The 23,936-nt window shown below is 63.5% G+C and overlaps 3 protein-coding genes and 1 long non-coding RNA gene across 5 annotated transcripts in view; 1 reads left to right on the top strand and 3 right to left on the bottom strand.

The window, feature by feature from the left end:
- The window catches only part of RHOT2 (ras homolog family member T2), an 11,221-nt gene extending 10,966 nt beyond the window's left edge, over positions 1–255 (bottom strand). Inside the window, exon 1 of the mRNA XM_011967014.1 lies at positions 220–255. Within this exon, the coding sequence (XP_011822404.1) occupies positions 220–255 (36 nt within the window). The remainder of the gene's footprint in view (positions 1–219) is intronic.
- WDR90 (WD repeat domain 90) lies at positions 25–18,233 on the bottom strand. Of its 2 annotated transcripts, XM_011966895.1 has the most exons (41): positions 18,186–18,233; positions 17,758–17,849; positions 17,445–17,621; positions 17,252–17,360; positions 16,907–17,077; positions 16,543–16,651; positions 16,380–16,447; positions 15,899–16,002; positions 15,601–15,819; positions 15,141–15,209; positions 14,233–14,343; positions 14,014–14,159; positions 13,881–13,938; positions 12,784–12,902; positions 12,425–12,586; positions 12,198–12,328; positions 12,013–12,129; positions 11,339–11,574; positions 11,006–11,145; positions 10,637–10,767; positions 9,961–10,091; positions 9,515–9,676; positions 9,206–9,334; positions 8,848–8,963; positions 8,733–8,773; positions 8,483–8,614; positions 7,793–7,896; positions 7,248–7,350; positions 6,845–6,966; positions 6,485–6,644; positions 6,198–6,388; positions 5,923–6,091; positions 5,651–5,762; positions 5,135–5,300; positions 2,043–2,165; positions 1,718–1,892; positions 1,492–1,622; positions 1,244–1,387; positions 1,050–1,169; positions 855–939; positions 25–414 (listed from the first exon to the last, which is right to left on the bottom strand). In XM_011966895.1, the coding sequence occupies exons 1-41, from the start codon at positions 18,193–18,195 to the stop codon at positions 257–259; spliced, it is 5,253 nt and encodes a 1,750-aa protein (XP_011822285.1). In that variant the 5' UTR covers positions 18,196–18,233; the 3' UTR covers positions 25–256. The 2 variants fall into 2 exon arrangements, with proteins under 2 accessions (XP_011822285.1, XP_011822284.1); XM_011966894.1 differs by having other exon boundaries at positions 17,758–18,233.
- Positions 18,234–18,411: 178 nt separating this feature from the next.
- On the top strand, positions 18,412–19,015 carry LOC105529694. Its single transcript, XR_001004553.1, has 2 exons — positions 18,412–18,543; positions 18,874–19,015. It is a non-coding gene; the product is annotated as an uncharacterized LOC105529694 (long non-coding RNA).
- A 1-nt stretch (position 19,016) lies between these two features.
- Positions 19,017–21,789, bottom strand: FAM195A (family with sequence similarity 195, member A). The gene is made up of 5 exons (XM_011967013.1): positions 21,701–21,789; positions 20,879–20,962; positions 19,944–20,071; positions 19,605–19,706; positions 19,017–19,369 (listed from the first exon to the last, which is right to left on the bottom strand). Exons 1-5 carry the CDS (start codon positions 21,787–21,789, stop codon positions 19,299–19,301), a joined length of 474 nt encoding a protein of 157 aa, XP_011822403.1. The 3' UTR covers positions 19,017–19,298.
- Positions 21,790–23,936: the final 2,147 nt, after the last annotated feature.

Here is a 23,936-nt window from a genome sequence, read left to right as displayed (position 1 = left end):
ACAGCCGGTGCAACAGTGCAGCAATAATGCAATAAATGCCCATGTTTATTACAAGGTAGAAATATTAAAAATTGCTTAGGCAAAAGGGCAACAGATTAAAGTATTTTCAGATGGCCAAATTCACGACAGCTTTGTCCAGACGATTTACATGAATCCTGGCCTGTCCCAGCATGAGGCCACTGACCACCTGGCTTCTCTGCCAAGCGTGTGTCCAGGTACCAGCCGTGACACGCAGCACCATAGTCCCTGCTGCATCTCAGCGGCCGGAGACCTCCCACACCAGGATCTCGTTGCAGGCGGCCGTGAAGAGCAGCCTGGCAGACGGTGTAAACCTGCACAGGTGCACTGCATTGTTGTGGCCAGCAAAGTCCTGCGCAGTCCCCGTGGCACAGTCTACCAGCCTCAGCATGCACTCTGTGGGCAGATGGCGCAGGTGGGCCAGGGTCAGGGCCAGGCAGCACGCAGAGGGCTCCCCCAACCCACCCGGACTGTCCCCACTGGGCGTGATGCTGGTCGGGGGAGCCGGTGCTACAAGGGCTCCTGGCTGTGCCCTCCACGTGCCACTGGGACTAGGGGGCCCATCACTGCCAGGCTGTCAGCCCGCAGCTGGGCCGGGTCCCTCCTTAAAAGTTGCTGCCACCCTGCATTCAGGCCCTGTGCTGGGCGTTGTACCTGGTTCCTCACCGGCCTCATCATCTCCTGACCCCGGGACCCTCTCTAGGGCAGGTATCCTCACCCCACCCCAGAGACGAGGAGCGCGGGCACAGGTGAGGCACCTGTCTTGGAGCAGGGCACCAGTCAGCCTACATGGCCCCCACCTAAGATGGGCCCAAACTACATCCACCAGTACTCACCAGCAAAGCCAAGAGCCAGGAGGCGGGTCTCCGGGGACAGGCTCAGGGACATGGCAAAAAAGGGCAGTGGTATCTTCTCCACCACCTGTGGGCAGCCAGCGTGAGGCTCCAGGCCTGTGGGCTCAGGGCTCAGCCAGGTCCCACCCACCACGCTGGGTCCCTGGGGCTCCGGCGACAAGCAGGAGCTGCATGTACCTGCTTCTGGGAGAGGTCGTAGATGATCACCTCCTTGTCAACGCCAGGGCCCACATACATCAGCAGCGCCCCATCCCAGGGGCAGAAGGCAGCGAGGGAGGGCGGCAGGTGGCCCTGAGTCTGCAAAGGCACAGCATGCTGTGGTGGGGTGGACGGACGCCAGCCCTACCCACGGTGCCAGGAGCATGCTTTACCTCCGTGGTGGCAGGCATTGGGAAACTCAACCAGTCCACGAGCTCACAGCGGTTCTGCAGCCAGTCGGAGGCCCAGACGCTGACCCGCTGGTCCCCACTGGCAGCCAGCCATAGGTCTGTGCCCTCCACCCCTAAGTCTTCACACTGGGAATGGAGTGGGTGAAGGCCGATATGTGCCTTCTGCCAAGATGGTGCCTGCCCCCCCCAGCAGCCCGGCCCCTGCTCCCTGGCTCTTGGGGCTGCTTTACCTCTTTGCGTGTGACACAGATGGTAGAGATCGGGGCGCCCTGGTGGTCACTCAGCACACGGAAGGTCGTCCCCGTGCGGGAGTGGCTCACAGCCACGAGCCCATCCTTGTCTCCAGAGAGGACAGTCTGACCTGGGACCACACCGTCACCCTGTGAGCCCCCAGCCCAGAGACTGGACCTGGGCCAGGTGAGGACGGCACCATCCCCCACACAGCCAACTCCTCACCATCGGTGGAGAAGGTGACAGTGGTCAGCGCCACCGGGTGGGGACGCATCTTGAGCTCCATGGCCGTGCGGGAGACGCTGAAGATGCGCAGGGAGCCGTCGCCATAGCCTGCCGCTAGCCGCTGCTGCTCAGGGCGGCCACAGCACCGGGGGCTCCATGCGAGGCAGAGGCAGCTCTGGGGACCCACAGTGGGGAAACTTCAGCACTCACAGGGGTCCTGGGGATACACGCTCAGGCCAGAGGGAGGATACAGCTGCCCCACCCGCGCCAGGTCCCCTGCGAGCAGGCCCTCACCCCATCCCCAGCCTGGGCACTCCCCACACACCTGGTTCAGCACCTGGAACTGGATCACAAGCTCCATGCTGGCCAAGGCCCACACCCGCACACTCCCGTCCTCACCGCACGTGGCACAGTGGGACTCCCCGGGGCCGAAGACCACCTCGTTCACCTGAGGGAAGCCGTAGCTAGGCTGGGAGTGTTGGCCGCTTGGCAGGGGAAAGGGACACAGGCATTTCCTATTCCAGCCCCCAGGGCCGGGCTGTCCAAACCAGAGCATGTGCCTCTGGCCCCGGCCAACCCCACATGGCGAAAAGGAGCAGTTCCGGCCTCCCGTGTGCATCCCTGCGCTAGATCTGGGTGAGTCCAAACCAAAGCAAGCCTACTAGCCAGTCAAACTCGGTGGGATACTGAGGAGAAAGCTGTTTTGACGGCACCTCAAACACAGCAGTGTGGCCGTGTGTCCCTAGCAGGCTGCAGAACGAAGTCGAAAGCACAGACGCGCCGGGCGCGGTGGCTCACGCCTGTAATCCCAGCACTTTGGGAGGCCGAGGTGGGCGGATCACAAGGTCAGGAGATCGAGACCATCCTGGCTAACACCGTGAAACCCCGTCTCTACTTAAAAAAAAACAAAAATTAGCCGGGCATGGTGTGGGCACCTGTAGTCCCAGCTACTCGGGAGGCTGAGGCAGGAGAACGGCGTGAACCCAGGGGGCGGAGCTTGCAGTGAGCCGAGATCGCGCCACTGCACTCCAGCCTGGGGCACACAGCAAGACTCCGTCTCAAAAAAAAAAAAAAAAGCACAGACGCTGCTGGTTGCAGTGAGTACACCACGCAGTCGCGTTTCTCCTCCCAAAACCGCTGCGTGCCGATCGGGGGGGAAAGGCAGACGTGTTATTATGTGGGTGCCACTGACAGCTGGGACTGCTGGACTGGCAGAAAGGAGACACAGGTGCCACTCACTATGAGAGGAAGCCACGCAGCCGGCACCAAATGTGGACTTTACGTGCAAGTGAGAACACGATGCACTTCATTAAGAAAATCAGTTCAGCTGGGCGCGGCGGCTCACGCCTGTGATCCTAGCACTTTGGGAGGCCGAGACGGGCGGATCACGAGCTCAGGAGACTGAGACCATCCTGGATGACACGGTGAAACCCCATCTCTACTAAAAAATACAAAAAAAAACTAGCCAGACGAGGTGGCGGGCGCCTGTAGTCGCAGCTACTCAGGAGGCTGAGGCAGGAGAATGGTGTGAACCCAGGAGGCGCAGCTTGCAGTGAGCTGAGATCGTGCCACTGTACTCCAGACTGGGTGACAAGCAACTCCATCTCAAACAAGCAAACAAAATCAGTTCAGCTGAGCGATGAGGGACTGCAGGGACTCAGACCAGGACGTCTCAGTCTGTCTCCCCAGGAGGGGCCCTGGGCCCTGCAAGGAAATGGTGAAGTCTGTGCGCGGGCAGAACCATACAGGCGGGGCCCGGAATTCCTTACACTTCCACATCACAGGGAGGCCACCAGCGACCACAGGCTCAGGTCACGGACTCAGGACCTGAATTTCCTGGCCCTGGTGGGTGGACACACGCATGATCTACCCATACAATGGAACAGTATTTGGCCGTAAAGAGTAATGACTGGCTTGGCACACACAGCGGCCGGGATGACCCTGGAAACCACACTCGGGGAGAGAAGCCAGGTGAGCCAGTTCCTACAGAACATCCTGAACGGGAAAATCTAGACACAGAAAGCCACTCAGTGGTTGCCAGGGGCTGGGGAGGCGGGAAACGGAGAGTGACCGAGGAACAGGCATACACAAGGTTTCCTCTGGTTCCACAGCTGCTGAATATGCTGAAACTCACCTACTGAAGTGCACAGAGCTCATGCTATGACAACCATACCTCAACAAACCTGCTGCCAGAAAGGTAAAGAACCCTCACCCGTCTCACACTCAGCTTCCTCTGCTGGCTATCGTCATCTTCAAACACTAAAGACAGGTGTCTAAAGAAAGAAGCGAGGGACAACTGGAAGATGGGACTCGGCATCAAGGAACAATCAATCCCCGTGGGGACCAGCTGACCACACGCAGGGCTCTTAGACCCACAGGAGGAAGCCCGTGGCCGCAGCTGCTGGACCAACACCACACCAGAAACCTGGTCCAGCAGGGAAGGACTGGCACCTGTCCTGCTGCCCCAATTCAGCCCAGGAGGCCACACCTCTCCTAAGGCTGCAGCTGGCGGGTGAGGGGCAACATGGTGGCTGCCCCAACCCCATGAGGCCACGGAGCTTCCAGGCCAGGTGGTCCCAGAGAGGTGAGTGCTGTGTGCTTCTTGGAGACACGGCTCCAGCACAAGGAGGCTGCAGGACAGAGCTGGGCCTTACAGAACTGGACACAACACCGACCAGAACCTGACCAGATCTGACCCAGAGAGAGCAGAACTTGACCCAGTAGCCGCCCGGCCTCCTGACCTCTTGAGCCCACGAGACTGAGTCAGCAAAGCCAGTCTATGGGAGGTGCGGGGACAGACGATGTGGGGTTTTTAATCTTTTTCTTCCCTTGGAGATGGAGTCTTGCTCTGTTGCCCAGGCTAGAGTGCAGTGGTGCAATCTTGGCTCACTGCAACCTCTGCCCACTGGGTTCAAGTGATTCTCTTGCCTCAGCTTCCAGAGTAACTGGGATTACAGGTATACATCAGGAGGCCCAGCTAATTTTTGTATTTTTAGTAGAGACAGAGTTTCGCCATGTTGGGCAGCCTGGTCTCAAACTCCTGACCTCAGGTGATCTACCTGCCTCGGCCTCCCAAAGTGCTGGGATTATGGGCGTGAGCCCCCACACCCAGATTAATGTGCTTTGACAATTAAAAAACAAAACAAAACAAAACAAAACAACGCAAAGCAATAGCATGGAAAGGACGGTTTGAGAACACCTGCAAGGCCTGCCAGGCAGCTCCCTGGTGCAGACACAACCGGGATGGCACTGAGGGACGTGCACACCCAAAACCTTCCTCCTGTGAACCCCAAGGCGGCCGCTGTGAGCCACTGACCGCAGGACTTGGAATAATCTGGGCTGGCGGAGATGGGGCCAGCAGGCAGGAGGGCGCCAGGTTCGGCTGCCCTGCCTCTGTCCAGGCTGGAAGTCCCTCACCTTGCTCCTGTGGCCACTGATGAGACGTGTGCTAGTGCCCTCGGCCCAGCTGATGAACCAGAGCGTGCCCGCTCTGGTGCCCACGACGCCCATGTCCACGCTGTCATCGAAGCTGGCGCTCACCACAGCCCCGTCCAGCACCAGCTCTCGTTCCATGAACACAGAACTGGACCTGAGGGTGCAGGGGAGGAGGAGAGAGGAGAGAACAGCGGTCTCAAGGCTGACAAGAGCCAGCGGGGTCCCCAGCTGAGGCAGGGCCTTCAGCATTGCGTCTTGGGGCCTGGCTGTGCCCTCCCAGCGGAGAAGAGAAAGCCCACGGAACTGGGGCTTCTGGGCCCGTCCCGTCCTCGCTGGCCTTGCAGCCAGCGAGGCCCAGGCCACACCCAAGCCTGTCCCTCGGAGGGGCTAGCAGACGGCTGGTCTGCGGGCAGTCTAGCGGGGGGCACTGGCTGCAAGCCCCGGTCAGGGACACCAACACCCACCTGCAGCTGAAACACACGGGGGTGAACGGCTCACCTGGCACCCGAGCCCTTGCACCTCAGCTCCGACACAGGCCCCACGGCCCACAGGCGAAGCCGCCCTGTGCTGCTACCGCTGACCAATCGAGAGCTCGAACACAGCAACAGCCCTGGGAGCAGGAGGAGCCATAAGGGGCCACGGTCGCCCTCCCAGAGGCCCTGGGTCACAAGGCTGCCCGGACGCCAGGGCTGGAGATGAGGCCTCTGCCCCAGTTCTGAGGATCCCAGGTAGGGGTCCTGAGGGCCACGGGGCTTCTGCAGGGCACTCACCAATGCCACCATCGTCTGCCTCCCAGGACAGGAAGCAGCGGCCAGCACGCGTGTCCCAGACACAGACCTGGCCGGAGCTGGTGCCACAGTAAAGCAGGGGGGGTGCCCCGTAGCACAGTGAGGTCAGCTCTCCAGCCCCCACTGTCTCTGGGACCTGCTCTCGATGCACCTGGCAGGGTACGAGTAGCCACGGGTCAGTGGTGTCCCGGGGCCCAGTCAGATTCCACCCCACAAAACGACCCCTGGGCCCAAACACCAAGCAGGCGACCTGGCACCTGAAGGCTGATGTCTGCCCCGCATTGCTGCAGGAGCCAGAAGGTGACAGTGCCCTGGCCCACACAGGTGAGCTCGCCGGCGTCCCAGGGGTTGAAGGCCACGCCATGCACCGGCTCCGGGAGGCGGGTGGAGGACACAAGGTCATAGGTGGCCGTGCCCCACAGGGCGAGGGTGCGGCCGTCGTGGTCCCCTGGGAAGGACACACAGCAGCCGCGTCAGGTGCACAGGTGCAGCCCCCCACCAGGGTCTAGGGAAGCCTGTGGCCTCCGACCCCCCCACCACTGACCCAATGTGACGAGAAGCCTGTCATCTGGTGAGAAGGCCAGGGCCAGCACAGTGGTGCTATGGTGGGAAATGAGATGCTGGCAGAGGCCACCAGACACATCCCAGACGCGGATCTGACAATGGTCAGTCGTGCTGCTGTGGCCTGAGGCAGAGGCCAAGACCTGGCAGGCGAGAGGACATGCAGTGAGTGGGGGGGCCGCGGCCGGCTGGCCCCGCCTCAGCTCTGCCAGCTCTGGCTGGAGTGGAGGCTGGGGTGGCCATCGGCTCCTTCTGTGGTGGTGAGAGCCCGCACTGGTCCGGGAGCTGGGTTCTGCCAGGCACAGTGGTCCTGGGTGAGGAGGAGGGCAACGTAGGCGGGCACCTGGGCACTGTGGCTGAGGGCCAGCGTGGAGATCTCCGCAGGGTGGCCGGGCCAGTGCTGCTGGGCGCCGGAGTGCAGGTCTTCCACCACCACCAGGCGGCCGCAAGTGTAGGCAAAGAAGCCTGTGCGGAGAGAGGGCGGGGCCTGGGGGCGGGGCCGCGCAGGGGCGGGGCCTGGCCAAGCCGCGGGGCGTGGCCAAGGGGTTAGCATCATCCCGGGCACAGGCGCGCCCTCCCCACCACCCGGCAGCCAAAGTGCTTCCCAGGACCTGGGCTGGGGCGCCAGGAGGGGCTACCGGGAGAACAGAGCCGCACATTGATGGCTGGCGCTCATATGCCGCCAGGGCCTGGCCTTGGTGTGGAGACAGCTGGACTGGGGGTGGGGGCAAGCTCTGGGCCCCCACCTGTGTCCGGCCTCCAGACCATGTTGGCCCGCCCATTCCCACTGTAGCCAACGACAGCCTTCAGACGCAGCCACTCACTGCTGGCGGGAGGCAGGGAAGTGCCCTGCAAGGAAGGAGACCCGGATGCTGCTGGGGCCCAGCATGGCCACCTGGGCCCCAAAGCCTGCACATGGGAGGCTGCTTTGGGGCATACCCAGGCCAGCTGCAGAGGGCACCCAGGGGCATAGATGGGGAAGCAGGGGTGGGAGGTGTGGGCACTCGGTGTGCCAGGGCCAGGAGGGACACAGGCCCGTAGGGCTCTCAAGGGCAGCTGCTGGATGAGAGGGGAAGGCGGGTCAGCAGGAGGCCACCACAGGGTCCTGTCTGGAGGCCGGCGGAGGGCAGGGGCGGGGGTGCGGGATGAAGGTGCCTCCAGGAGACAGGTGCCCGAAAGCCAGAGCATCACCTTTGGAGACCAAAAACAACCCTGAGGAGGTGCTGGGGAGCCCTGGGGGGGCCTCTGTGCTTGCTGGGGAAAAAGAGGGCTCCCAGAAACCACTCCCCACCTTGGCAGAGTGGGGGCCGCGGCTGGCCCTGGCAGGTGTGAAGGCCTTGTGGGAAGCTGGGCAGGTGGTGCGTGGGGCCCCCGAACTCTTGGTGTCGCTGGTGCCTGGCAGGGAGGAGTTAGAGCCTGTGGCATCACACTGCTCTGCAGCTCTTCAGAGACCCCACACACTACACGCAGAGTCTCCCCGCAAGGCTCTGGTCTACCACACAGTGACAATGCATAGCGGGGCAGAGGCCGGGGCCACAGGTACAGGCAGGTGACCTCGCCTCTTAACATGGTGGACTCACCGACCGCCCTCAGGTCCCTGCACCGGCACCAGCGTCCCTGCCCTGCCCTCCACTGCTCACAGGGTTGGCTGGGGGAACGGGGAGATAGGGCAAGCCCCCAGGAGCCCACTGCCGCAGCCCAGGCCCCGTCTCCAGCCCTGCTGGCCTCCTTCTCCGTGAGCAGTGACCCCTCGGGGTCACGGCTCTCCTCACAGGGTCCTTCCTCATCCGACGTGGTGAAGGTGCCTGGGCCCAATGAAGAGAGGAAAAGCTGCCCACGTTCCCTCTCCCCACTGTGTCCCACCTGATGAGCAGTGATGGCACCTGCACCCCAGAGCTGGATGTGCATGAGTACCTGCTGCCACTGGGCCTGTGTCCTCAGACCCGAATCCCCCCACTCCCCCAGGACCCCTGCTGCTCACCATCGCCACCTTCGGGAGGCCTGGCACAAATGCCTTGCCGTGGTGGAGGTGCCTGAGATGGCTTGGGGACCTGCTGCCGGGGGAGCTCGCTGGCCCTGGACGCAGCATCCTCTAGCTGTCCTGTGCCCAGGCCTGGGGAATAAAGAGCCCTATGATGTTTGGGGAGGAAGAGGAAGGGCCGCTGGGCAGACACAGGACCAGCCCCAGAGTCAGTGCAGCGCCTGCCCCCCTGCTGAGCACAGCCACTCACCTGCCTCGCAGGCTGGGGAGGGTCCAGGGAAGCTTTGGTTGCTGGAGAGGGAGGAGAGCGGGTTTCAGGAGGGTCTGGGGGGCCTAAGCAGACACAGCTGAGAGTAGGCACTTGCCTCTCAGTAGTGGCCAGGATATCCCAGAGGAAGACGGCATCCCCTGCGCTGAGGACCTGCTGCTGGTCAGGAGAGAAGGTCACAGCCTGCACAGGCTCCGAGTGGCCGATGTACACCTGGAGGTAGCGGCGTCACACACAGGGACCCTGAGGCAGGGCATGGATGCTGCCGTGTGCCCAGCCCCTGGGGGCGGTGAGCCCCACACAGCGTGAGACCCCGGAGGCACAGGGGGTCCTTGGGGGGTCACTCTTACCTCTTACCTTCTGCTCTCCCTGGCCCCATGCACACCTGCAGGGGTCTCCCGGGCCACCTGAGGTTTTCCTGATGGCCAAAGCCACCTGCCTCCCCACGCACACACCTGGGGGCCTGGGCTGGCCTGTGTCGTGTAGTCCCACACCTTGACCGCCCGGCCAGCGGCCATCAGCAGGAAGCGCGTATCCTCACTGAGCATCAAGGAGGAGCAGGGCTCAGGGTGGACACCGGGCAGCTGGAACACAGTGCTCTTAGGAAATGCTGTGTCTCAGGAAAGTGGCTGGCAGCCTGGGGCCTCCCTTCGTTGCGGGTGTGGCGATGGCCCCCCACCCAGCTGGAGGGGCTGCAGGCACAGAGGCCGGGCCTGGTCCGCACAGGGAAGGCCAGGTTGGCGGGCTGCAGCCCTGAGGCTCACCTCCCGGATGATGCGGCCTGACGCAGCATCCAGCACCACGACTCTGTTGGACGAGGTGGACACCAGCAGGTGGCCCAGGGCTGCAGGGCCAAAGCACACAGCCATGGCTGAGTCCAGGCGGCCGCTGGCCAGGTCCAGAGTGCCGACGTCGACTCGCAGCAGCTGGGGTAGCGGCAAGTGGCCGACAATCAGGTCCCCAGGCAGAGCTGGTGCCACCCAGGGCCAGGCTTGGGAGGGAAGCTCCGGGGACACTCACTCGGCACCCAGGCAGCACCTGCCCTGTACAGGAACCTGGCCGCACCTGGACCCCACATGGCTGATGTGTACTGTGACAGGAGGCGGGACAGGGCCTAGGTCCTGCTCAAGTGACTGTGACCTCCCTCCTGCCCCTGCAGCCAGCCTTTCATAGCCCAGTCTCCCTGGACCCAGGAGGGCTGCAGACTCACCTCGTCCAGGGAGGCCGAGCCCATGACTGTCACTGTGTGCCTGGAGGGTCCCACGAAGGCCAGCAGGCGGCCATCCCTGCTGACTGCCAGAGTGCTGGGGCTTGCAGGGGCATCCGGCCATACCATGTTCTCTGTGGCCACATGGGGCGGGGCAGGGGTCAGCTTGGGGGGAGGGAGCGCCGGGGTACATGTGGCCAGGGCCCAAGGAGGCCGCTGCCCCTGCCCCCATTTGCGGGAAACACCAGCCCAGGAATGCAAATGCGTCACAGTGGCAGAGGAATGCCAAGGTGCCAGTGGGTGCCAGGCGCTGCCAGGGGAGCTGGGAATCCCTGTGGGCTAGCAGTGGTCACAAGTGACCACTCAGGTGGCCCAAGTTATGGTGGCCGCAGGACAGGTAAGGTGCCCGTGGCTGGGTCTGACCCCAGCTGCTGACCTGGAGCTTGGGCTGCCTGCCTCCTCCTGGGCACAGACCTGGGCTGACCTCTGGCCTTGGGGGCCAGAGAATGCTAAACCACAATCTTAGGGCCTTGACAAGGTAACTGAGGCAGCCGCGCTGCCCCACAGGACCCAGCCAGTGGACCAGGAAACCGGCACGTGTGTCGAGGTGTTGGCCTGCACCAGACCCAGGCCTCTCCCGCCCGGAGGAGTCCCCTGGAGCGGCTGCGGGGGGCCCAACCTGCCACTCGGAGGACATGCCACTGGGGGTCTGCACAGTTGTACTGGGCCAGGGAGCCCCGGGAGCAGGAGCTGAAGAGCAGGCGGCCGTCAGGGGTGGCGGTCAGGCCGGTGATGGCTCCTTGGTGGCACCTGCAGTACACACAGGGACCCCGCTGGCGCCAGCCCCAAAGCCCAGCTAGGACGTGAAGCCCCAAGAACCACAGGGTCCCTCGACCTCCAGCCAACCAGCCTGGCCACGGAAGCCCCCGTGGGGCAGCAAAGGATGGGGCTCCGGCCAGCACTGGCCATCCTGCACATGACCCCCGGCTGGCCACCCCAGCTTCCACCGCGGGGTCTCCGTGGGGCTGGTGGCTGGCCGGGCACTTACGTGTGTTCCACCAGGACCTCAGCGGCCTCCAGGCTGAAGGAGCGCACAGCCCCACTGCTAAAGCCGCAGAAAAAGATTGGCCTTGTGGGGTGGAAGGTGACGGTGCACGGGGCCTCCTCTAATGATGTGAAGTCGTACAGCTGTGGGATGGGGGCCGTGCTGAGGGGAGGGCAGGGATCACAAGGGCCCAGAGGTTCTCCAGGAGGCCCAAACCCACCAGGCCGACACAGCCTGGAAAGACCAGGTCCCTACAGGCCCCCCTCACCCCTGCTGACAAACCCCTGCTTCACGACCTCCTGGCCTTCCCTGTCGCGCTGCCCCTGCCAACCGCACCTGCTGCAGGGTGGCCAGGTCCCAGATGCGGACAGTGCGGTCCTGGGACACGGTGGCCAGCTGTCCCCGCCTCTGCTCCGTGGCGAGGGCCAGCACTGGGGCGGTGTGGGAGCGAGCCAGCATGTGGTATACCCGGGACGGCGTGTCCAGGAAGCCCAGGTGGCCCGAGGAGGTGGCAGACAGCACACGGAGGCCGTCGGGGCTGACACAGACTGAGCTGACGGGGCCCTCGTGCTCTGTGGGTGGGGCGGGGTCAGGGACCTCCCAGGGCCACCCCAGGGTGAGTGGTATGCCAGAGCCAACCCTGGGCAGCCACTGCTCAGGCTTCAGGTTCCCAAGATCTCAGCAAATGCACTCCCTGCTGCTCAGAGTCCCGGGCTCCACATGGCTGCAAGATGCAGCTCCCTTGAGACCGCCACTCCGAGGCTAGGCAGGACCCAGGCTGAGGGGCTTCACCCACTACCCATGGCCCACCAAGCCCTTCCGTAAGGCTGCCCTGTGGGCCGCCCTGGCATCAGTCGCCCCAGGGCTCAGGACATGTCGCTTGGCCCCATGGCTCCCTGTGCAGCCAGGAGCCAGGGCGGCTGACAGCAGAGCCCCGGGGACTTGCCCTTCCCTGCCCCAGCATCCAGGCGAGGCTCTCCTGAGTTGGAGGAGCGTGCCTACAACCTCACCTGCCTCCAGGAGCACCGAGGAAAAGTCCAGGGGCCAGAGCCGCAAGTAGCCGTCCGCAGAACCCACAGCACACACGGCCGGGGAGAGGCTGAGGCTGCTGATGGCAATGCCGGGCCCTGGGGGCGGGGGGCGTCAGTACCTCAGTGTCCCTGCCACCCTCGCCACATGGCAGGAGCCCTCTCACCTGTGCTGAAGGTCTGCTTCTGCGGGTGGAGGCCGCCCAGAGTCTGTGTGGGGAGCAGGCGGCGGGCATGCCGCACGACCATGCAGTGACAGTCGATCTCCAAGATGTGGCCGCTGCGGCTGCACACGAAGCTGCCCAAGAAGGCAAGAGGGGAGGTAAGGCCCTCAGGGTACCAGACACCAGGGCCCCCACGCTGGGGCAGGCTGAGGGGAAGGGCAGGGGCTCACAGCATGGCAGCCGAGGGCTTCGGGCAGCCGTCCTGGGCCTGCTTGAAGGCGAGGTCGGTGAACTGCAGCACGTGGTGCTCCCCCAGGTCCACGGGGCAGGAACGCAGTGCCCCGCCACGCAGCCGCCAGAGCCGCACGCTGCCCTGCCCACACGACGCCATCCTGCGAGGAATGAGAACTGAGCACCGCAGCAGCCCGCAGTGCCCTGACCCGCCAAGAAACGTGATGCACAACCAAGGCTGGGAACGACGGTCCCCGAGCCAGGGGGAGGTGCTCGGGCCACAGTCCCCACTCCGGGCCCCAGTCCCCACTCCGGGCCCAGACCCTCTCCCAGCATCGTGGATGGGCAGCTGCATCACCTGGTTTCATCAAAAAAGGTGACCCGGAAGGCCTGGACGTCAAAGTCAGTGTGCGCCTTCGCCAGAACGACCACCTCACCACGGAGGCCCACCTGGCCGGTGCCCCAGGCCACCACCATCTGCAACAAGCCCAGGCTGAGCCCGCACAGCAGGGCCAGTCAGTGCCGCCTTGATTCTGCCAGGCCCAGCTGAGCCCCACCTGGACGTGGCTTTTCTCTCACGCAGAGACCAGCCTCTGAGCGTGTGGCTGCGTAGGGTGGAAGGAAACCAGCCCCTCCATCTTCTCGCCCTGACATGTGCCAGCTTTGGGACGACTACAGAGACCCACGATGCTGAGTGCTGCATCCCATCCACAGAGAGGTAAAAACCCACCCGCAAGCTGGAAGGCAGATAAAAAGCAGCTCGTGGCTGGGCACAGTGGCTCATGCCTGTGATCCCAGCACTTTGGGGGGCTTGAGGTGGGAGGACTGCTTGAGCCCTGGAGTTTGAGACCAGCCTGGGCAATGTAATGAAACCCCATCTCTACAAAAAGTTAAAGAAGCAAAACGCTAGCCAGCTACAGTGGCCCACGCCTGTGGCCCAGCTGTCTGGGAAGCCGAGGCAGGAAGATGGCCTGAGTCCAGCTGGCAGGGAGGTCAGGGAGGGGTCGAGGCTGCAGTGAGCTATGACTGCACCACTGCATCCCAGCCTAGGTGACAGAACAAGGCCCTCCCTCAAAAAAAAGTATTCTAAAAAAGTGCCCCCACCGAGACACCAGGCGCTTTGGCTGTGTGGACGTGCCACTGATGCCCAAGTGTGGGTAGCTGCAGGGGCTCTGCCATGTGAAAATCTCATAACTGCATCACCAGCAGAGAGAACGAGGCAAGGTGTGTAAATGCTGACTTAAACCGACTCCAATGGCCGATAAACCAAGACACGTGAGAAATGTGAGCTGCTGGTGCTTTCTGTAGAGAGCAGGTGGGCGGCATGAACACCGGAGTGCACAGAGCCGGGACCCAGGATCACACAAGATGTTCAGAAAACCAAGACCCTTCAAGCTGCCTGCGTGCATTAGGATGGCCCCCCCAGCCCCCAGTCCCCGGCCAGGGCCCGGTTACCGTCCTCCCGTGGCGGTCCTTGCCAACCCCGCAGAGAAGGGATCCGCTGTCAGAGAAGCTGTGAACAGGGGGGAGGTGGTCAGTGTCGCCTGGGCTGACCCCCACCCCCTGTGTGGGGCAGACCTGTGCCCACCTGAGAGAGCAGACAACATGCACTGGGCTCTGGAACACGCACAGGCACCGCCCGGTCTGGAAGTCCCAGAGCCGTATCACACTGGGGGTCCTTGCCTGGGCCGAGGCCAAAAGTGAGCCGCTGCCATCCAGCGCCAGGGCGGACACCTAGGAGGCAGAAGGGTGAGGGAGGGTGCAGAGGCTGCAGGTGCGAGCTGCCCTGGGCCCGGGCAGCACCCACCTTGTCTGTGTGGCCGAGGAAGAAGCGCTGCTCCCCCGTGTCCACGAGCAGGACGACGATGACCGCATGGCAGGGGTATACAACAGCCGTCCCGTCTGGGGTCCACAGGGCCTGGCACAGGGGGCAGGGAGCTTAGGACTGGTGCTATGCCAGGCCCCTCCTGGCTGCTGGGAGGTCAGCTTCACCTCCCACTCCAGCCGAGGGAGAGGGGGTGGCAGGCCTGGCACACACACCTGGGCACACAGCCACCCAGGAACAAGAGAAAACACCCTGCACACACTACACACACGAGTCACAGGCTGCAGATGTCAAAAGAACAGCTGGAACACACAAGCAGGCACGCGTACACACACGCACAGACGCCTGTCCTCTAAGCCCCGCCTCCAGTGCAAGAAACTCCGGGGTGGGGATAACAAAAAGCCAAAGGGCCCCCAAACACTCAGAGCAGGCACCCAGCAGGGCCTGACAAGGGCCCAAGGCCACTGGGGCAGAGGGGAAGGCCACCTCCTCTGCCATGGGGCTCCTCTCCTAGAAGGCCCTCGCCACCCATCAGAAACCCACAGGTTGTGCCCACAGCCTGGCCCCACGCTGCTGGTCTGGACCATCAGAGCTCTAAAGACGTGAGAGCTCTGGGTCTTCGTGGGGAGCACTTAGCCCAGCCAGTGAGTAAGAGATGCCCGTGACCCTGAGAGCCCCCTGGTACCAGGAGGTGACAGCAGCTGTGGGCGGGGCAGATGCCTGAGCACGAGGGAAGCAGCAGTCTGCAGGGGGACAGGATCGCTGTGCCGAGGGGGCTCGGGAGCCCACACAGCCACCACAGGACATAGGTCTCTCCTTTCTCCCTGTCCCATATCAGCGCTCAAGGCAGCCAACAGGAGCTGCTCTGGACACAGCCACAGGAGCCTCACCTGTCTGGTGCTGTGGCCCCCGAAGCCGATGACGCCCTTGAGCCTCAGGATAGGGTCCGGGAGGAAGCGCTGAAACAGCCATTCACATCAAGGCCCTGGAAGGCTCAGCCAGGCCCCCAGAACGCCCCTGACCAACTCTGGGCCCCGCCAACCCCTAACTGGGTCCTGCCTCTCAAGAAGACTGCCCTGGTCCTGGGAAGCTCCTGCTGGTGTGCTAGGGAGGAAGCTGGGACTCCGGCTGTACTGCCAGACCTTCCAGAGTCCCCCACAGACCACCCGGGGCTTCCTCACTCTTTGTGGACAGAGATTCTTCCCCAAAGTTGCCTCCCGCCAGCCTCAGGAGGCTGAATCAGAGGAGACCGTCAGAGACACGTTCGTCCTGAACACACCTCGTGGCAGGCTACCAGCTGCCCCGGCCCACACATCGCCGGACCCCGCCTGCTGTGGGATGGGCACTCACCTTGCAGGAGCCGGCGTCCTCCAGGGCCACAGGCACCTCAGTCGACTCGTGAGTCAACACGTGGGTGCCGGCAGCAGCCGTGTGGACGTCAGAGGCCTTCACCCGGGCCCAGGGCTCAAGGCTATGGAAACCGGGGCCATCCGCGTTGGAGGCCTCTGAGCGCTCTTGGGACAGGCTGACCTCTGGGAAGGGCCTGGGTGCCAAGGGGGCCTGGCTGGACTGTTGGGGGACAAGTGCCCATCAGTGCCCTGGGCCGTCACGCCCCAACCCCATCTCAGAGGACGAAGGGGATACTCACGGCTGTGGGGCTGGGTGTCTGGACCACTGGAGACACACTGAATTGCACAGGTTTGCTGGAGGCCACTGGGCAAGGGAGAGGGTGTGGCCCCGGCCCCAGGAGGACTACAACAGAGCAAAGACTCCCAGTGACCCAGGGGTGAGCTATGCAGACCCCTGGTGAAGGTGACGCCTGGGGAGAAGCAGCAGCAAGTGGCCCAGCCTCACAGGCTCTGCAGGACCCACAGCCAGCATCCCACTTCCGCCCTAGGCCCTAAAACCCTCCTCTTCCAGCTAGAAAGCTTGGGGCCCCCAGGTACCCCTCACACAGACCTCGCACCCATGTGGTTCCGGGAGCTCGGACAACCTACAGCCTTCCCTGGGTCCCTGCACCAGCTGCAGCCAGCACACCACTAGGTCCTTTCCCAGCCCTCCCCTCTCCTACCAAGCCCCACGCACCCTACAGGCCTTAACCTGGGTCCCCGCTGACCCCACAGGCCCACCTGCCTCAGGAGGTGAACCGCTCTTCTCAATCAGCTTGGAAGGCACTTTCAAGCTGTCGCCTGGAAACCTTGGCAGGCAGAGGGACAGTCACCGTCTGGGGGCCCAAGGGCCACCTACCCTCCCACCACCAAGGCCGTTGTGGAAAAAAGCAGAACCACTCACCGGACATGGACGTAGCGGTCATGCCAGCTCTCGCCCTTGGGCACAGGGAAAGCCATTTCCCGAGGCATAGGAGTGATGGGCAGCTTTGCCCACGGGGCCCCAGAGATGGCTACAAGAAGCAGGGTTGTCCCAGGTCAAGGGAGGCTGTTTGGCCACCTGAGCACGGGGCACCTGCCAAGGCACCGCCATACCACCAGCCCAGCCACCACCCCACCCCTGGGCGCCTCCGGGATGGGGTTCTGGCCAGAGCTCAGAAACAGCACAGCCTGAGTACTATACTTTCCGAAGCACCCTGGACTCGGGCCTCTCCAGGGCTGACAGCATGGGTGAGACGTGGAGTGGGGAGCACAGGTGTGGCCCTCACCAGGCTCAAAGCACAGGTCGCTGGTGTAAAGGTTCCTGACCAGCAGGCTGGCGCACAGCCTGACGCTCTTGAGATGGCCGTAGCGACGGTTCAGGTAAACCAGGAGAATGTCCTGCAGGTCGAGCTGCAGGAAGGTCCAGCGGGCTCCATGGGGGACCAAACCCACCAGATCTGCAGGACAGGCACTCAGGGTCAGCGCCCACCATCCTGACAGCCCGACTCCCAGAACTGCGAGCTTGTGCCCCCGCCAGGTTGTCCCCCAGGCCACAGAGGAGCCTCCCTGGGCCTGCACCAGCTCTCTCCAGCCGCCTGTCCTGGACCATCCACACCCCATCTCAGTGTCACCTCTCTGGGGTGTCCTGGCCTCCAGGACGAAGGGAAACTGGAGCCGCGTGGCTGTAGATTTAAACTCCTTGAAGAGGTTGGAGAAAGACACACGGATGACCTGGTTGTCCTGTGGGGACGGAGCAGGGCCTTGAGGAGATGGGCCGCAGGGGTGCTGGGGCTCCCATGCAGCCCCCAGCCGCGGGCTCTGTACCTCGGTGGACACATCCAGGTGGATGACGAAGTGCTTGTTGGGCAGGGGCCGAAAGAGCACATACAGGTACCGCCCGGTCAGCCCCAGGGACTGGGTGCTGTTCTTAGGCAGCTGGATGTAGTTGGCGGCAGAGACTGAGCCCCGAATGCGATACACGGCGCCCTTCAGGGTCTTGTCCTGGAGAAGCGGGAGCGCGCGTCACCGACGGCAACCAGGACAAGTGCAGCGGGGGCGAGGGGACCCCTCGGGGGCGGGGCCGTTCTCCCGGGGGCGGGGCAGGGGTGTGGGCTCCGGGCGAGCCCCGGCCGCCTACCGTCACCACGGCCACGTCCCCCTGCTTGGCGGAGCGCTTCCACTCGTCCACCCGGAAGTGTCTGAAGACGTTGAGGAACGGGTGCTGCCACGCTGCGGGGAGCGGGCGGCGGGCGTCAGGGGGCCCGGCCCCGCGAGCCGGAGCCACTGCGGGGCTGGGCCGGGCCTCGGGGACCAGGCAGGAGCCGGTGGGGCCAGGGCTCTCCGCGCCTTCCCCGGCGACGCCAACGCCAGCGAGGCGGGCGGGACGAGTCCGGGCGCCCGAGGGAAGCCAAGCTCCGGGAGCCCGAGGGTGGGCGCCCGGCAGGCGGTACTCTGCCCGAGCGGGGACTCTGGCCTCGGGGCCTAGGCGGGGGCCCTGAGCGCCCCGGCCGCCGACCCTGGACCCCGGAACCCCGGAACCCGGGACCCGCGCCCGCCGCGCGCTACCTCGGGCCATGGCGCCGCTCGAGCTTCCCGCCTTAGCGTCCGCGCGCCCAGCGCGAGACATGCAGCGCGGCGCCTGGCAACGGCTGCCTGACAACGGTGCTACTTCCGCCATCACTTCCGCCGTCATGGCGGCACCCTGGCCACGTGACTTCCCCCTTGTAAGCACCCCGCTGACGTCGGCAGCCTCCAGGGTTGCTCCGGCAGCTGACCCCGCTTCCCTATGCCTGCTGCGTGCAAGCAGCAAGGCGAGGTCGCACTGAGGCCTGGCCATGCCACGGACAGCCAGGCCTCACCCTGCCGCTCTCTCGCTGTCCGGAGGCCCCTGGTCCACACCTGGGTACCCTGGGTCCTGACTCAGGTGGGCTGGGTCACCCCAGCTCATCAGGGAAGGTAGTGCCGGCGCCCGCGGAGTGCCTGGTTCCCGTGCTCGTCCTGGCAGGTTCCCCACGCACTCCTTCGCTCAGTGTCCCGCGGCCGGGCCCGCGGATTCAGAATGGGGCGTGGCGTTCTGAGACATAGCCCCAATCCTGGTGGTTGGGGGAGGTGGTCTGGACCTTTTCATGTCTTTAGGCCTTGAATCTCGGCTCTGGTCCCAGTCAACGCCAACGGGAGAGGAAGGAGGGGCAAAGTGGGGTACAAAGACTTCCAAGCAAGGTGAGCTGGCCAACGTTCCTCCCACCTGTCAGAGGGCAGCTGGGTGAGAAGCCAAGGGCCTGAGGGGACAGGGCTACAAGGGGAGTTTGTGCTGGGCCTAGGTGTCCCAGGCTGCGGACTGGAACTGGACATGAGGACTCCCCTACACCTTCCCAAGTCAAAGACACTCCAAAAAGGCAGTTTCTCGACTTTATTAGCCTGGAGCTCCTCCCCACCAGCCCCAGGGGCCGGTCGCTGCTCCCTGGGCACAGTGAGCAGGGCTGAGGTCAGATGGGTTCGGCCCCTGGCCATGGCAGCTTGGTTGGGACAGCCGGGCCAAGGGAACAACAGGTGCAAAAGTCCAAATGCTGGCACTTCAGGTGTGGCCGGCACCCAGCCAGGCGCAGTGGGTGGGTGGGGCATCATGCTTCTCTCCTGGCCACAGGTCGGCTGTGCAGCAGCGCCCTCTCCCAGCAGCCACTAGGAACAGCTGGTGATTCTCGCCAGGAACTGTTGTGCCCACCACTCGTCCAGGTCAATGGGCACGAAGTCTGTGGGCAGAGAACGCTGGGCAGTGATGCTGCCTCCCAGGCTGGCCAGCGTCTCTCCCCTGGAGCTAACCACAAGCCACTCACCCGGACTCTGAGTGCAGCAGGCGCTGGGAAGAAGAAGTTTCTGCACAAGAGTCCCCTCCCTCATCCCCTGGGGTGGGAACCTGGCAGGGCCTGGGTCAGGATCAGAGGGACTGGGGGATGTCTCCTGGGGGGACAGGGTTGGGGGGCTCACTCTGCAGCCGGGGATTGGGGGTCCTCTCCACGTACTGCACAGGCCTTGGCCTGCCCTCACCGGCTGGGCCACCATCCAGCTGCTGCTGCACCTGCTGCCAGGCTGTGGGAGGAGGGCAGTCGGGCTGAGCCAGGTCCCAGGCACCCCATCGCCCACCCAGGGCCTGATGGTCACCCTGGACTCCAGCCCCACACAGGGCTGGTCACAGGACACAAGGGCAGAGTGCCAAGGAAAAGCACAGCCCTGCAGTGGCTGGGGGTCAGCTTGAAGTGGGGCCATCCCGGGTCCATGTTACTGCACCCAGTAGCCTGGGCCGCACCCTCTGGCCCCGCTCGCTACCTTCGGACACAAAGCGGACATTCTCCTCGTGGGCCAGTGTGTAGGTCTCCTGGGTCCCCTCGAGGGATGGGGACGTGGAGGGGGCCCGCCGGCCATTCACACGATTGAACACAAGCCTTGGCCCTGGACTGCAGGAAGGGAGGAGACGGACATGGTTGGTGCCCGTCCCAGGCCCGGTGCTGCCTGGCAGAACTCAGGAGCAGCCCCGGGCCAGCCCACTGTCCCCAGACCCGGCCAGCCTAAGCACTTCCTGAACCCCAGAGAGCAGCCACCTGCAGCAGCCAGTGGCCCAGACCTCTCTCTTGCAGGCCCCAAGTCATCGGCAGCTCAGCTTACACCTGCAGCCCTCTGCCCTGAGGGAAGTGAGTGACTGTAGGGTGGGGGCCTCAGTCTTAGTGTCCCAGACCCCTGGTCGGGCCCCACTCCGTGCCCCTCCAAGGGTCTTGCAGGTGCCCGTGCTGCCACCTGCATCCCATCAGCAGCCCAGATTCTGACCTGAGCCACGACCCGGTCCATGACCATGTCTCTCTGCCCCAAAACCCCCACTCTGGGTGCAGTTCTAGGCCACATTCTCGCCCCACAGAAGCGCCTCCATCTCCATGATGTTTCCCTCCGTGGACGGATGGACCTGGACGGGAACGAGGGGCTTCTGCCCTCTCCCTGGCTGCCCCCAGGTCCCATGGGATGAGCACTGGGTGCCGGGATAGGCAGTCCCTGAGTGGGGAGAGTGACTATAACCCTCACTCACTCCCCACCAGCCCCAGACAAGGGGCGATGCCAAATGAGATGGCTCCCGCAGTGCCGCACGCAACATCTAGCAGGTCCCTGGGCCCATCCAGGCCAGCAGGGCCTAGGGCAGGGATGGGCGGCCCCAGCTGGCCAAGCCCTGAGCACACAAAGCCCGGCACAGGGCTGTGGAGGGAATGGGGCCGCACCTACAGCCGGAGGTGGGAGCCGGGAGTCCTGGGCTGCGCCTGCTCCGCCAGGCACTCGCGGTCCCGGCCGGCCTGCTTGCCTTCCTGGGCTCAGGTGCCCCAGCGCCGCTCTCGGTTCCTCCTCAGCTGAGAGGGGCACTAAAATAAAGAGGAGCGTCTTGAGGGGCGCAGGGTCCCGCCGGCCCCGGGGCTGGCAGGGTCTGGTGGCCGCAGAGGATCTTAAAACGTGCAGGTGGTGGAGATGGGACAGGGGCAGGGGCACCGGCACCTCCCAGGCCTGCCTGCTGCCTGAGTTTCTACACAAACCAGAGGGAATAAAGTTTGTCCACTTGGAAAGCCCTCTTGCCTGCAACCCACTCCCATCTTGGAAAGCCAAAAACTCCAAGAAAGCTTGGCGGTTGGATTATCAATGTCTAAGAAGAGAAGAACATTGCCAGGGGCTGTGAATCGCAGGGCGGAGGTGGCGGCCCTCGGGCAGGCACCGCCCCAGGGGCTCTGGTTACGTAAGGCTGCGGCTCTCTGGGGGAAAGGGCACCCACCCAGCGTGCACCTGTGGACCACTGCCAACCTCTCCCACTTTCAGGGACACTGCTCCGGGCAAACTTCAGCCCAGGGAGCTGAAGGCTGTGGAGTGTATCCTTTCATCTCCCCTCCACAGTTCACCCTTTTTTCAGCCCATGAAGCTGGGCTTGGGAGAGAATCCACCCGAGCACATCACATGCTGAGTGGGGGCAACGCTAGGATATCATCGCAAATCCAACAACAGAGTCCATGGCCCTGACCTAGTACAGCCCCCAAGCCAACCCCCCGGCCTGCCCTCACTGGGCCTCAGACCCCTCCCATCTCTCGCAGGCTGCCCCTTCTCGCCCTGTGGGGTTCATCCCATTGTCCCTTCCTGTGGCAGTCCCCATGCCCTCCATCTGCCCTGGGGTCAGGTGACCACATGGCCCCATTTCATCTCCTCAATGACTTATATCACCTTAGTTTATCTTACTGCCTCCCAACCCGTCTCCCACCAGGAGGAAGAACTTTTCAAAGGTGTATCTGGGCAGGGCCTGGTGGCTTACGTCTATAATCCTAGCACTTTGGGAGGCCGAGGAGGGCGAATCGCCTGAGGTCAGGAGTTCAAGACCAGCCTAGCCAACATGGTGAAACTCCATCTCTACTAAAAATACTAAAAATTAGCGAAGCATGGTAGCGGGCACCTGTAATACCAGCTACTCGGGAGGCTGGGGTTGCACTTGAAACTGGGAGGGGGAGGTTGCAGTGAGCCGAGATCACGCCACTGCACTCCAGCCTGGTGACAGAGCGAGACTCCGTCTCAAAAACAAACAAAGGTGTATCTGGCCTGTCACCGTCATGGGCAGCGCCCAGACCCGTACCTGGCAGGAACCAGAGCCAGCACACGTCGTGGATGACAAGAGTTGACCCTCCGGGTGCACCAGAGGAGACGCGCAGGGACCCCGACACCCTCCTCCTGCACCCAGTCAGTGAGGGATGAGGAGTAGCGAAAAGCAGCAAGGAGAAAAAAAGGCAGGGCAGGGCCAGGCACAGTGGCCCACGCCTATAACCCCAACGCTTCCACAGGCCAAGGCGGGAGGATTGCTCGACCCCAGGAATTGAATACTAGCCTGGGCAACATAGTGAGACCCATCTGCATAAAATTTAACAATTCACCAGGTGTGGTGCTCGCCTATCGTCCCAGCTACTCAAGAAGTTGAGAGGTGGGAGGATCGCTTGTACCTGGGAGGTTGAGGCTGCAGTGAGCCATGACTGCACCACTGCACCCCCCGGCCTGGGTGACAGAACAAGACCTTGTCTCAGACAGAAAAAAATAACATGAGGCAGGGAGATGGGTGGCAGCGTGGGGTGGGGTGGTTCAGAGGGAAGGGGGTTGGTTGGCCAGACACGGTGGCTCACACCTGTAATCCCAGCACTTTGGGAGGCCGAGATGGGCGCATCACTGGAGGTTGGGAGTTCGAGACCAGCCTGACCAACATGGAGAAACCTTGACTCTACTAAAAATACAAGATTAGCTGGGTGTGGTGGCACGTGCCTGTAATCCCAGCTACTCAGGAGGCTGAGGCAGGAGAATCGCTTGAACCTGGGAGGCGGAGGTTGCGGTGAGTGGAGATCCTGCCATTGCACTCCAGCCTGGACAACAAGAGCGAAACTCCATTTCAAAAAAAAAAAAAGACAGAGGGAAGGTAGTTGCCCCAAGAAGGTGCAGGAGCAGGGTGGGGGCTTCATGCAGAGGTCCCACTGCTGCCAGAAGCTCCCAGCACTGGGGCCTGGGGGTGGGGAGGTGGGTGACCCCAGGGAGCAGAGGGCAGCACACACCCTGCCCTGCCCAGGGCTCCTCCAGCCCTGCCGCACATGGGGTGAAGTCCACTCAACTCCCACATGTCTCACTGGCTGACAGAGGACCTCAGATGGGGACTTTAAGAGAACAGGCCGGGTGCGGTGGCTCACACCTGTAATCCCAGCACTTTGGGGGGCCGAGGCGGGCAGATCACGAGGTCAGGAGATCGAGACCATCCTGGCCAACATGGTGAAATACAAAAATACAAATTAGCTGGGCATGGTGGCAGGCGCCTGTAGTCCCAACTACTCAGGAGGCTGAGGGAGGAGAATCGCTTGAACCCGGGAGGCAGAGGTTGCAGTGAGCTGAGATCGCACCACAGCACGCCAGCCTGGGAGACAGAGCAAGACTCAGTCTCCAAAAAAAAAGAGAGACAACAGCCAGTGGGCCTGGTGTTGCCCACTGGGACCCTTGAGGTTCCAAGGGGAGGCCACAGTGGCTGGACTGAGGCGCCTGTGGTCTTGGGAGGGCACTGGGTTAGGAAAGGCAGAAGCAAGGGGAGGAGGAGGCCCCATTGCAGGGGAGGAGGCCCCATTGCCCCAGGGTGTCTGGGGTGAAGGCCGGAGGAGGGCAGAGGCCCTGCTCGACGGAAGCCCACGCACGTCTCCCCCACTGAGCTCTGCAAGGGCAGAGCCGGGAGACCTTGAGGAGCAGCGCCCGGCGCTCTCCGCGAACGGTGGCCTGGGCCTGCTGCAC

Source organism: Mandrillus leucophaeus, unplaced genomic scaffold, assembly GCF_000951045.1.
Source record: "Mandrillus leucophaeus isolate KB7577 unplaced genomic scaffold, Mleu.le_1.0 Scaffold78, whole genome shotgun sequence".
Classification (NCBI taxonomy): Eukaryota; Metazoa; Chordata; class Mammalia; order Primates; family Cercopithecidae; genus Mandrillus; species Mandrillus leucophaeus.
This window is presented reverse-complemented; position numbering and strand designations above follow the sequence as displayed.

Coding starts and splice junctions, on each gene's coding strand:
- WDR90 (XM_011966894.1), bottom strand. CDS start 18,195: ATGGCCCGAGGTAGCGCGCGGCGGGCGCGGGTCCCGGGTTCCGGGGTT. Junction 6,645..6,844: donor CCCTCAGCCACAGTGCCCAG/GTGCCCGCCTAC, acceptor CTCGCCTGCCAG/GTCTTGGCCTCTGCCTCAGG. Junction 6,389..6,484: donor CAGGCTTCTCGTCACATTGG/GTCAGTGGTGGG, acceptor TGTCCTTCCCAG/GGGACCACGACGGCCGCACC.
- FAM195A (XM_011967013.1), bottom strand. CDS start 21,789: ATGGGGACTGCCACAGGAAGGGACAATGGGATGAACCCCACAGGGCGA. Junction 20,072..20,878: donor GCTCCCACCTCCGGCTGTAG/GTGCGGCCCCAT, acceptor CCCTTCCTGCAG/TCCAGGGCCAAGGCTTGTGT. Junction 19,370..19,604: donor CCCCAATCCCCGGCTGCAGA/GTGAGCCCCCCA, acceptor CTCTGCCCACAG/ACTTCGTGCCCATTGACCTG.